At 34.2% G+C, this 12,493-nt stretch overlaps 1 protein-coding gene across 1 annotated transcript; it reads left to right on the forward strand.

Annotated features, from left to right (window-relative positions):
* The first annotated feature begins 1,299 nt into the window (after positions 1-1,299).
* Positions 1,300-6,988, forward strand: LOC108375183 (cramped chromatin regulator). Its single transcript, XM_017631285.1, has 9 exons — positions 1,300-1,572; positions 1,717-1,986; positions 2,065-2,467; positions 2,548-2,751; positions 3,179-4,587; positions 4,655-4,804; positions 5,058-5,844; positions 6,198-6,346; positions 6,416-6,988. Exons 2-9 carry the CDS (start codon positions 1,729-1,731, stop codon positions 6,515-6,517), a joined length of 3,462 nt encoding a protein of 1,153 aa, XP_017486774.1. The 5' UTR covers positions 1,300-1,572; positions 1,717-1,728; the 3' UTR covers positions 6,518-6,988.
* The last annotated feature ends 5,505 nt before the right edge of the window (positions 6,989-12,493 follow it).

Consider the following 12,493-nt stretch of genomic DNA (forward strand, 5'->3'; position numbering starts at 1 on the left):
CTATTTCCCTTAAAGCAGCCACTTCACCAATACATTTTTGTATTCCGCTTCACTTTACACTTTACTCGATTAGTTATAACTTGCTTTACCACTTTAATATTAACCAATTAATCACAATTCATTAAATAAAAACACCTTCAAAATCACGCGTCTGACTTTGGTTGCATATGCAAATTAAATGGCGGAGTTCAGCTGTCAAACTCCAAAATATGCAAAAGAATGAGAGACAAAAGAAGATAGGATATAACCCAGTAAGCATTAAAACTATACAAAGTTGTTCTCTGAAAGGTGTTCAGCTCCTTTTCTTCGCAAAACAGAAAGGAGAATTCTACTGCCTGAGGGTTATAATCCCTAAGTGCGGCCAAAGGCCGCCTACGCAGAAAGGTGTTCTCTGCGAAAGGGGTTAAGCCCCCCTTCTTTGGCAACACAGAAAGGAGAATTCTACTGCCTGAGGGTTATAATACCTAAGTGCGGCCGATGGCCGCCTACGCAAAAAGGAATTCTACGCAGAAATACATTTGTTAAAAAGAACATTTTTTTTTATAAAAACTTGTTTTCTCTATTTTTAATCAACTTTTTTATTCTTTATTCAAATCGTCCGATATCTAATTTGGTATAATTTATTTTATTAAAAAATCCCACGGATTCTGTTAGTTGGGTCATATTCCACTTCCAACTGCTCAGTTTGCCTAAGAAAATTCCGTTTTTCCCCCTTATTCAAACGGTTGCCTAGGGGCCTGTGGGAGGAGCCCAAGGGGGACCTTCGCCTTTTTAGAAAGCGGGGACTGTCCTCTTTCTAGTGAGGGGAGTTTGAGGCGCCCCGCCCCTCCCCCTCCGCCCCCACCCCAAAAACGATGTGAGCGCTACTAAACATTTCCCTTTTTCCCCTCTTTTGCTAGTTTCTTGCAAGTTTTTGCATACGAAAACGACATCCTGTAAAAAACAAGTAAAATTAGTACTGGATTTGCTGGATAGTGCGAATGCGAACGGCTGTTCTCTTTTATCCTGTTCGCCGAACAAAAGTTTGTTTACATAACACCGACCTTCATGAATCATGTTTTGACAGATAAAAATGTAAACAAAAATCTTCAACATGTTAACAACAACAACGAATCTGCCGAAACAGAAATAAAAGGGGGAATCGAAATTTAACATCCTTTGGACATAAACAAATAAACGAAAACAATGTGAAAAGTGTAATTTTCTTAATGTATTTTGTATAAAAAAAGCACTGGAGTTGGGCGGTTGAATAGGTAAATTTATGCTGCATATTATTTGGAACAAAGTTTTGCAAAAATATTGCCAAAAAATAAATAAAAAGACTGAATATGGGGACTATCAACGAATCGAAAGTCGTGCGCCATTTTTGTCAGTTGTCAACTTCGTGTTTTCGCAACAGATTTTACTGGAATTTCATCGCGCGATTTTGCAGTGAATCGATGTTAAAAATTCCTAAATTTAGTGAAAAATAAAAATTTAAAACATACTCAACATTTTGCTACCAAGTTTTTAAGGATCTCTGACTTTTAAGCGGAGTTGAACTACTTTGAATTTTAGCCTGGTGACGAAGTAGTAAGGGCGCAATTAAATTTTCTTTGTCGGGCGTGAAAAATTCCTATGAACTTTTTCTACAATTTTTCCATAAATCGATCAACTAAGCTTTAAGTTCCTTAGGTGCGGGAAAATTTGCTGAATTTCATATTCTGCTTATTATAGGTTTCATCAAAAATGAGCGCAAATGCGCTGGGCGGCGTTGGAAATCAGATGGCGCTTCCGATTACGACGACAACTGTACCGCCCGCACAAGAAAACATTGGTGAGACAGTGGAGCCACTGGAGCACAGTGAATCGCAAATTAGAATCAATGAACGAGTAGCACCAGCTACAATAAGCAGCGCTAAAGCTATTGGAGGTGGAAAAAATGTTAATGAACGCAAAACAACGTGTGCAGTATCCTCCAACGTCGAAGAGAAACTGCGTAATGAGGTAATATTTTACAAAATGTGTATACATATGCAATTCCACAGTGCCAAATCGAATTCGCATTTAATGATTGATTTGCAGAGGGATTCAAAGGTGACTGAGCTACTGGGTTCTGTGATAATGCATAATTGTCCGGGGACGCGTGCTAGTGCACGAGTCATTCAAAAAATGAAACAAGATCAGACACGACCTTTATCACCACCACCAAATGAACGCGATCATCAGAAACGCGATGAAAAAACAATACACAAAACTCCTTCACAATTGCGTAGTAATAAGCCGACGTGGACAAATTTAGAGCGTAACCATTTTTTCGATGCTCTAAACGAGTTTGGCAAGGACTTCGAAGCTGTAGGCAATTATATAAATACAAAACTAAAACGCAGAAGCTCGGCAGATGGGGCCTTCAAAACGAAAGATCAAGTGCGTCAACACTACTATCAAACTTATCACAAGATTTGCAAGTATATGAAATTCTCTGATGGTAAGTGTACATCCTGGGCAATAGAATTTTTATGTAAATATGTATACCTAATTGTTGGATTAATTGTGTTGTGATTTCAGAGGTTAAGAAGCCTGTTCAGGAGTTGTATGCGCTTATTAATTATGGCGAAATGCGAAGAAAACTTCAATTTGTAAGCGATAAACAATTTATGAAATTGCGAAATCTTGTGTACCAAGGTCACATAACTGTGCGTTACAAGGGTAAGAATTTGCGCATTAAAACACCATCATGTAAGGCACTGCGAAGGCTGAACCAATTAGACGGTAAGAAACTTTGACTTTATGTGTATGTATCTACGTTTACTATAATGCGAAATTTATTTATAACGTAAACTACAAGGAAATATTTCATGACACTTGGTGAAAATTGTCCCCTTAAGTAATTGCTGATAGTGTTAAATGGCCAGTAAAATATATGTAATAACAGTCAGCATGATAATAAATCAGCCTTATCATGAGTTTCATTTTCCCCGAACCGGTTCACTATGCACTTTTTGTTTCCGTGTATTTACTATGGGCGGATGAGAAATTTTCGGGTGAACTTTTTCTCGGACGAAACTGAGGATAAGTCTGAATGATTTTATGATACACTCAAGCATAAGTTGTACACATTGTATATACATTATTGTATGTACTTGTGTAGCGGTTTAAGTGGTACTAAAGTTAACTTTTACTTTTTACTTAATTACAGACTCCCTCGAGGATATTCGTCTGCCATCAAAAATTGAAGTGATTGTCAGCCCTGCTACCATGGAAGCATTCGGACGCGTTCAGACTGTCGCTCAAAACCCTCGTGTTCGCACCACTGTGCCACTTCATAAGAAACTTGTAAATTTTATTAAAACCTTTCAATTAAAATGGAAAAGCGCCGATCAAAAACTGGCAGAAGAAGAACTGAAATTATTTCCATTACTTGGTGCTGCAGCAAACATTTCACATTCAGCAGAGTGTAATGGTGTGCTGTCAGCAGATAACACTGAGAAAATACCCGCCTTCCAAGATCCTGAAATGTGTTTTTTACCCAAACCAGGTGTTGCTATACACCGCCCATTATTGAGCATAACGGAATACCTTGGTAGTGGAAACATTTGTCTTACCGCTTATGAGGAACGTATGGGTGTGAAAGTGCGTGGTGAAACACTTTTTCAGGAGAGAGCTGCTAACAAACGGCCACGCACGGAAAGCGGATCAGAAAAGCGATCACCTGATTCGAAGAAAAATAAGCAAATAAGTAGTCCGCCATATGAGAAAACTGATTGTGAAGGACATATTGGTGATGCAGCGGTTAAAGAAGAAATTGGCATAACGCCAGATCAAGAGTTGGGCCCACATAAAGGTGAAAGCAGCAGCGATGAGTTGAGTGATGAATTGCATGAGTTGTTGAATGCCGAAGTGGATGACAATGCGCACATCAAGGAGGGGCCTGATAATTCGCAAGAGGACGTAAAGTCAACCTTAACTGCAAGTGACACAGTATACACGACAAATTCAAATCCCCACACTTCCAATCACAACCAACACACTACCGCCAATCAGACGCGTATGCGACGAAACGCTAATACGCGCGGTGCTGGACGCACCAGTGCACCCAATTTTAGGCCACTCATCAGTGAGGGAGTTATACGACGCATACGAAAGGGCTGGACCGTTTCAACTGCGGCAGATATAACCATCGGGGATCTTTATGTGGTTCTGGGGCAGGATTCTAAGCTCGAACTGGAGTACTACTGGACAGATAGGCAGCAACAAGCGCTACCGATTGCGAACGGTGCTAGCACAAGTACTGCTGTGAATAATGCAAACACCATAAATGGCACCGGTGGCTGCAGCGTGGCACTAGTTGGAAGCAGTAGTCCAAACGTTGCGACTGTACTTGATTCCATGACGCAGTCGGATACGAAAGTTTTCATGCAAAAGCAAAGTGGTATGCCGTACAATCCAAATGAATGCGATGATCATGAACTGCTTAAATCACTTTCTTCCGCTGGCGTTGCAAATAAACTTAAGCATCTGCTGTTGATTGCCAATTTGAGCGAAAGAATGCGTAAACGACAGTGTTCCTGTGGACATATATGTGATCGTAATGTAGCAAAAACAAGAGTAAGTGGGGCATCAAAAAAATTGTATGAAATATCATTCTAAACAAAAACATTATTTATTTATGTAGCTGGAACGCAATTTGGCCACAAAGACCTATGTCTCCGCAAAAACGTTTTCCACCAATAACCCCAACGAGACCAATACCGTTTTTCGACAGCCAGTGGTGCCTATACGACGTCCGCTATTCAATATGGATACAGTGAAACAGTTGAATCCAGTAAGTCCAAAAATGCATTGATTTTTTTGTTGGAATAGAATTACATAAAAACATATTTCTTTCTTTTTGACATAGATGTCTCGCCAAAAACAATCAATGCGTCAGGTGCTGGTTCAACGTATGCTGCTACCTGGTGGTAATACTGGCAATCAGANTGTGAAACAGTTGAATCCGGTAAGTCCAAAAATGCATTGATTTTTTTGTTAGGAAGAATAGAATTACATAAAAATATATTTCTTTCTTTTTGACATAGATGTCTCGCCAAAAACAATCAATGCGTCAGGTGCTGGTTCAACGTATGCTGCTACCTGGTGGTAATACTGGCAATCAGACTTATGATCTTTTAAATGTGAAAAATTTCGAAAACCCTCGAAAAATGTTTGAAAATGTATCAGACACGACACAAAGCGTGGTCGAAGAATCTCATGCGACCCAGCAAAATGACTCGCCTATGACCAGTGCAGTCATGGAAACCACAGCAGCGCATACAATACATTACAATCCGACGCCAATTAGTACATCCGCGCATTTTAATGAATTTACAAATCACTGTGACCGTGACGATGCAACTAGTAATGTGGAAGAGACGGGGCTGCTGGAGAATAACCCCTCGACTTCCGCGGCTTATGAAATGACTGATATCACTGCAAACAACGTTGATGTNTTGTTTGAAAATGTATCAGACACGACTCAAAGCGTGGTCGAAGAATCTCATGCAACCCAGCAAAATGTCTCGCCTATGACCAGTGCAGTCATGGAAACCACAGCAGCGCATACAATACATTACAATCAGACGCCAATTAGTACTTCCGCGCATTTTAATACATTTACAAATCACTGTGACAGTGACGATGCAACTAGTAATGTGGAAGAGACGGGGCTGCTGGCGAATAACCCCTCAACTTCCGCGGCTTATGAAATGACTGATATCACTGCAAACAACGTTGATGTTGCTCACATTTTTGAATCTTCCGGACTGGATAATGCAGACATGTCGCTTTCATCCTCATTTCCCGACAGCGCCTTTGATGAATGTACAAGTAAGTTATGGAATTTCTTCAATAACGTCAATTTATTTATAATTCGATTTAATATTAAATAATTTTGTATTTAACATTTTAAAATTATTATTTTTTGTTTATTAAACATTATTTTATTAGAAAATCTTAATCACTGGGTGTTAAAGTAACCATAATGTATTTATTTCTTTTCCTACAGATGCAAATTCTTTCAACGGTNGTAACTTCAATTTATTTATAATTCGATTTAATATTAAATAATTTTGTATTTAACATTTTAAAATTATTTTTTGTTTATTAAACATTATTTTATTAGAAAATCTTAATCACTGGGTGTTAAAGTGACCATAATGTATTTATTTCTTTTCCTACAGATGCAAATTCTTTCAACGGTATGACACCCACTCATTTGCTACGAGAATCTACTTCGAATTCCCGTTGGCTTGAAGACAATCTTAATGATTTCTCCTTAACTAGTCTGCTCGGCCACTTGGACGAAATCAATACAAGTCGTGATATTTTGGTAAGTTTAAAATAATACCTATCACTGGCTCAAAATTCACCATTAAAATAAACCCCTTACTCCATTCAGGACCCCTCGTCGAATTTATCGGTCATCAGCGAGAGCAGCGTCGATTATATGCATAAGTTTCAAGAGATTACTGCCTTAATGCAGAGCCAGGATAAAGATTAAAAACTTTAAAATGAATTTAAGGTCTGTAGTTCGTTAGCGGGTGTTCCAGACTATTCGCAGTTTGTACGGATCTGACCAAACTAAATAGATATTAGTTAGTTATAGCTACAACACCAATAGATTGTAAGCACTAACTTATTATTATTATTTTTTTTTTTTGTTTTTACCTTTATTATTATTTTATTTTGTTTAAGCAGCGATAAATAAGTTTGAAGCATACACACATGCATGCATATATTAGCACGTATTTATACACATACATCTCTATACATATATATAGTTATGAACATGCTCATTTAGACACGAGTCTAGAAATTATTTTCCTTCATATACAAATTTTTACAAATCAAATTTAAAAAAAAAAAATTAGAAATAACTATTAATTTGTGCTTTAATCGCTTTACTCAAAATGATTTATTTATTTTTCTAAATTGCAAGCTGTTTGTTATCTAGTAACATAACTTACAATTTTCCTCATACAAAATAGTATACCATAACATACTTGTAATTTGTAAGCCAACATTGTGATTTTCGCTGCAGCTACACTCAATGATTTATATGTATATGCATAACTGTATCGATAATTTTAAGTACATATTTGCTTGAATTGAGGAACTCTGTGATTCCTTTTGTTTTGCATTATTTGTTGTACATTTGCGTTTTGCAGGTACCTATTTCGGGAGTATATTGATTTGCGAGGGTAGAGATTGGCAGATGTTTCAAGTATTTAAGGATTAACTCATGTTTTGTATTCATTTCCGCACATACACGCAAACATTCATAGTTCGTTTTAAGTAGAGTTGGCTTCCAGGTTGTAGAAAAAAATATTACGTTTAATGTAAAAAGTAACGAAAAGGAACTACATCAAACTAAACTAAATAAAATATTTCTAAGTTAAAAGTTTTAGAAGTTTGTTAATTAGTTTGCTATTTTCCTGTTCGATTTGTGGATAATATTCCTTAGCGATATTTAAGTGTAACACATGTACGCATTGAAATGTATTATTCGAGAATGTATTATTGAGATCTATATAAATTATTAATTATACATACATACTATTCGTTCTTTACTAAGTTGACTACAAAATAATTATAGATAAGCACTCATCCTATGAAGCAATTAGTCGTTAAGTTGAAATCTTAAAATGGCCATGGCGTGGCAGGTGGTGAACACGATAACCAACTAAACTCAAATATATGTACATATATGAAATGAAAACAAACAAAAAATATTTTTAATAATCCCATAAAATGATCTAGTTTGATTTAAAATGGAAAAATTAACATACAACCTTTTGGACTGCTGTTGGTCAGATATAAATCTGGGTCGTTCCGGTTACGTAAACCCAACTGCCGTGGGGGCGCTTTTGTTGTTGGAATAGTTGCTTACTAAGCCCTATCGAAATTAATCCGCATGATGTCATTAACCTCGTCTAATGGACGGAGTCCTAAAACACAATGCGATGTACGAAATGCGTAGGCCAGAGCATACACAAAAATGTTACCAGAAATTCAAGGATGGTGCTTGACTGATGTCAAATATTTGCGTATTCTGGCCAAACACACGGAAGAGGCAGTGTGGGGCACCAAGAGCTGCTAATTGGATCTTCACGGACATTTTTGGGACATGTAAAGATTGGGAGTGTGGATGTTGGGAGGGGAAGCCGAATGGTGGTTGCACTACCCTCAAGTGGCGCAACGGCAGCAGATTTCCTGGAGAAGCCTTAATTTCTAACGTTTGATTAAGTCTCAGCGCGCTAATTCGTATGGTATTGTTGATGTCGATTTCTCGTTCAAATAAGCGACTGTGAATATTTTAAGTCGCGCATCCTTCTACGACTGTTAGTTCTTAGACGGATGAGCTACTAGTCAACACTCGCAATAGGGGTGTTATAAACTCAGACTCGAAAGTTGACTGAAGATTTCCAGACTAAAACTTACTTTCCCACTGTAAAGTCGCTCCTAAGTGAGTCTATTACACCATTGGTCGAACGTAGAGGTCGTCTTCTGACATTTTTCGTCATATCCTCTGTATTTACGGTCTGATCTCAAAGTATTGTATATCTATGTTTTTGTCTCGAGAAGACGATTTTTTATTTTGTTTAAAAGTTCGCTCACCTCAAGTAGTACTCCGTTTTAGTACTTACCCAGAAGATCTCAGTTCTTATCACCCTAACGTCCCACCCTAATGCAAGTAATTAAAAGCTTGCCAAAAACTATTAAGCTTTTGCTAATGAAGTATTTCGATTGTTTCAGAAATATTTAACAAAGAACGCGTTCGGTTTGGCAAAAAAACAAATGGTTTTCGAAATTGCCTTGCAAAACTATTTTAGACTTTTTTCAGACCTATTTAAAAAAAATTATTGTTTCAATGTCAACTAAAAATATAAAAAGGCGACTCCTAGGTTCGACCGAAGAAAATATTTTGTTTTTGAACCTGCGTTGCAAGAAATACTTACCTTAAAAGGCAATTCTGGCAACTGTCTCAAACTCACCGCAGGCACTCGAAAGACAAAAGTCTTTCTTAAGACAACTGTCAAATCTGGCAACTATCTTAAAAGCTCCTTACTTTCTTTTGAAACTTGAATGACCTACTAAAGAGGAGGCTAGCAATAACCTTTTTTTAAATTAAATTAAAAATATATATATATATATATTATTAAACAAGAAACACTAGTAACTAAATGATAATAAAATTCAAAAATAAAATAAAATATGGGAAATATAATAAAGCAAAAATAAATTAAAATATATTTAAAAATTAAATGAAATAAAATATTTGTTTTCTGTTTAAAACAATAAGATCTAAAAATTAAATTATAAAAGAAAAAATAAAAAAATAACCAAAAAAGAATATAGTAGTACATACTTAAAAATTAAATACATTTAGATCCTAAGAATTAAATGAAATAAAACAAACGTATTTTTGTTTTAAATCAGTAAACTATTGAAATTAAATTAACACAAGAAAAACAAATTGAATGAAAAGAACAGAATTCTGAAAAACTAAATGCAATTAATTAAATGATTTCTTTTTTAAATAAAATCTAAAAACTAAATGAAAATTAAACTGAAAGAATAGTTAAAGAACAAAAATATATCCATAAAAATTAAATTATATAAAACAAATATGTTCCTCCCTTTTTAAAGCAATGAAATAAATACCAAAACTATAAAAAAATGAAGTTAAAAAACAAAAAACAAATTAAATAAAAAAAAAGAANCAAAATATTTGTTTTCTGTTTAAAACAATAAGATCTAAAAATTAAATTATAAAAGAAAAAATAAATAACCAAAAAAGAATATAGTAGTACGTAAAACAAACGTATTTTTGTTTTAAATCAGTAAACTATTGAAATTAAATTAACACAAGAAAAACAAATTGAATGAAAAGAACAGAATTCTGAAAAACTAAATGCAATTAATTAAATGATTTCTTTTTTAAATAAAATCTAAAAACTAAATGAAAATTAAACTGAAAGAATAGTTAAAGAAAAAAATATGTCCCTAAAAATTAAATTATATAAAACAAATATGTTCCTCCCTTTTTAAAGCAATTAAATAAATACCAAAACTATAAAAAAATGAAGTAAAAAAACAAAAAAACAAATTAAATAAACAAAGAAGAAATAAATAGAATAAAATTCTAACAATTAAATTAAAATTTTTTTAACAATAAAATAAAAAAAAATAGAGGGAAGTTAAGCTGAAAAGAAAAAAACAATTAAGAGAAGAAAGAATAAGTTACTAAAAATTAAATTAAATAAAAGAAATACATGTATTTTTCCTTTTGAAACCATAAAATATAGCAATGAAAATAAAAAAATAAGAAAATGTTAATTGAAAAAAATAATTGAGAATTCCGCCGCCCGAGCAAAATCCTGTTGTAACGATGCGAGCTAAATGCTATACAAGTGCTTTCTCTCAAAATAACTTTTCACCACAAGAGGTGAATGAGAGAGCTTTTTTTCTAAGACTGCTAGAATAACAAAAGTCTTTCGAGCAATCTTGCCATTTGTCTAACAAAAGACTTTACTATCTTAGCCAGAATTGCCTTGTTAGACTCAAGTCCCCATTGCACAGCTGCCACAAATTAAGTGATTCCTTTGGTTTAAATTTTCATATATATATTTAGATTTTTCTTTTTATTATATCGAATGAACAATTACATTTTATGTGCTAATGTGTTAATGACTTTTCTTTTTAATTTGTATTTTAAATGAACATAGTATGTATTTCATTTTTCACGCTCAATCGCTTAATTAAATAGTTTCGTTTTTATTATAAATTTTTTTTATTAATGATATTTATTACAATAAGATCGCATTTCTTATGTGAATATAATCTCTCAGGTTTTATTGTTATCTAAATTTTAAGTAAATATGTACCGTTTTGCTTTCGATTGAATATTTGCCTTTTTTCTCAGTTTCAAGTACATTTCGTTTTCTCTTCTTTTTCTAAGTGTATTAACAAAAGATAATGTACTAAATTTACTTATAAAGTGTTGGATTTTTGGTTGTTAATTTTTTGCCGTGTATACAAGAACTATTATTAAATATTTATTTTTAGTTTTCATAAGTTTCGCTCTACTCGTTTTAATTTAAAAATGTATTGCATATTTAACAAATTTTTAGGTTATGGCTTGGCCACCGCCGCCGCTACATTTAACGTACATTACTCTCAATTATTTTGTTACATATGTATGTATGTATTTAGGACATTTCCTGTTAGCTCACTAGTTTTATTATAATCATTTAGATTTTCAAGAAAAATTCAGTTCAATAATTCCGTTAAACAATAGTGCATTCTGCTTGCTGAGGTGGGTAAAAGGGATTACATTTATAAATAGAACTAGTTTAAATAAATTTATGCAAGTTTCGCTTTAATGGAATTTTTTATTAATTTTTTTTATTTGTTTTTTTTTTTCAATTTCTTACTGGTTTCAGCGTCAATGCCGTTATCGCTAACCTTTCATAGGCAAAAAAAAAATAAAAAATAAGTTAGACTAAAATACTTAGTACATCTCACAGTGCTTCGTTAGCTGTGGGATCACGAAATCTTGCATTGCCATGATCTACCTCCAGTTGGGATTTTGAATGTTGTTAAAACTGTTTAAGGTGATTGGGGGTGGGCATTCTGACAAAGGGGTCTGTCTGCCTGCTGAACGACAATTGCAGAGCCCATACGTCCAATGCCCCGAAACAACTCTTGGACTCGTTTGGATGGGACGTTTTGAACCACCCCCGTATCCCCCTGATCTGTTGCCTTCATACTACCATCTCTTCACTTCCCTGAAAGTGCACTGTAAAAAAATTTTGATATTTGGGGCAAAGCGGCAATTGGACAACTATTCTTTCTCTTTCATAGTTGCCATACTGCATTCGTGATTTTTTTTTTGACCGCCCACGGTATTATTTTTCTGCAGTGTTTTTTTATTATTGAAAATTTAGTAAAAAATATTATGTACCCAAATAACCAGATAATCCGATAACCAGGCAGGTTTTAATATCTGCTATATAACATCATTGAAAAAACACTGTGGGCGTTCACATCTGCCTGGTTTATCTGGTTATGTAGTTATATTTTTTATTCACATTCTTCTTCTTTTTCTACATACTTACATAATATGGATAGTAAGAATTTTTAAAGGGGAAATTTAATAACCAAAAAGATGTGACTGCTTATGTACGTCGCTTACGTAATTCAATTTCATTATTTTTAATTTTTTCAAATTTATTGCATTATTCTTAGCATACATATTTACGCTTTCAGATACATTTGACTGCGTCTACATCTACATATAAATTTATGCATTGATAAAACGTTTTTGTAAGCATGCGCGGGAGTGCATTTTTCTCATAACTACTACGCTATTCAATTCTCTTGTTTGCATGTATTTGTATTAGTCATTGTATTGTTTTAGTTTTGTAATCTTTTTGTTTTTCTTTTATGTACATAAGTATGTATCAATTTGTAT

This window comes from Rhagoletis zephyria, unplaced genomic scaffold (genome assembly GCF_001687245.7).
Source record: "Rhagoletis zephyria isolate East Lansing unplaced genomic scaffold, Rhagoletis_zephyria_1.1 Rzeph_scaffold_08603, whole genome shotgun sequence".
NCBI lineage: Eukaryota > Metazoa > Arthropoda > Insecta > Diptera > Tephritidae > Rhagoletis > Rhagoletis zephyria.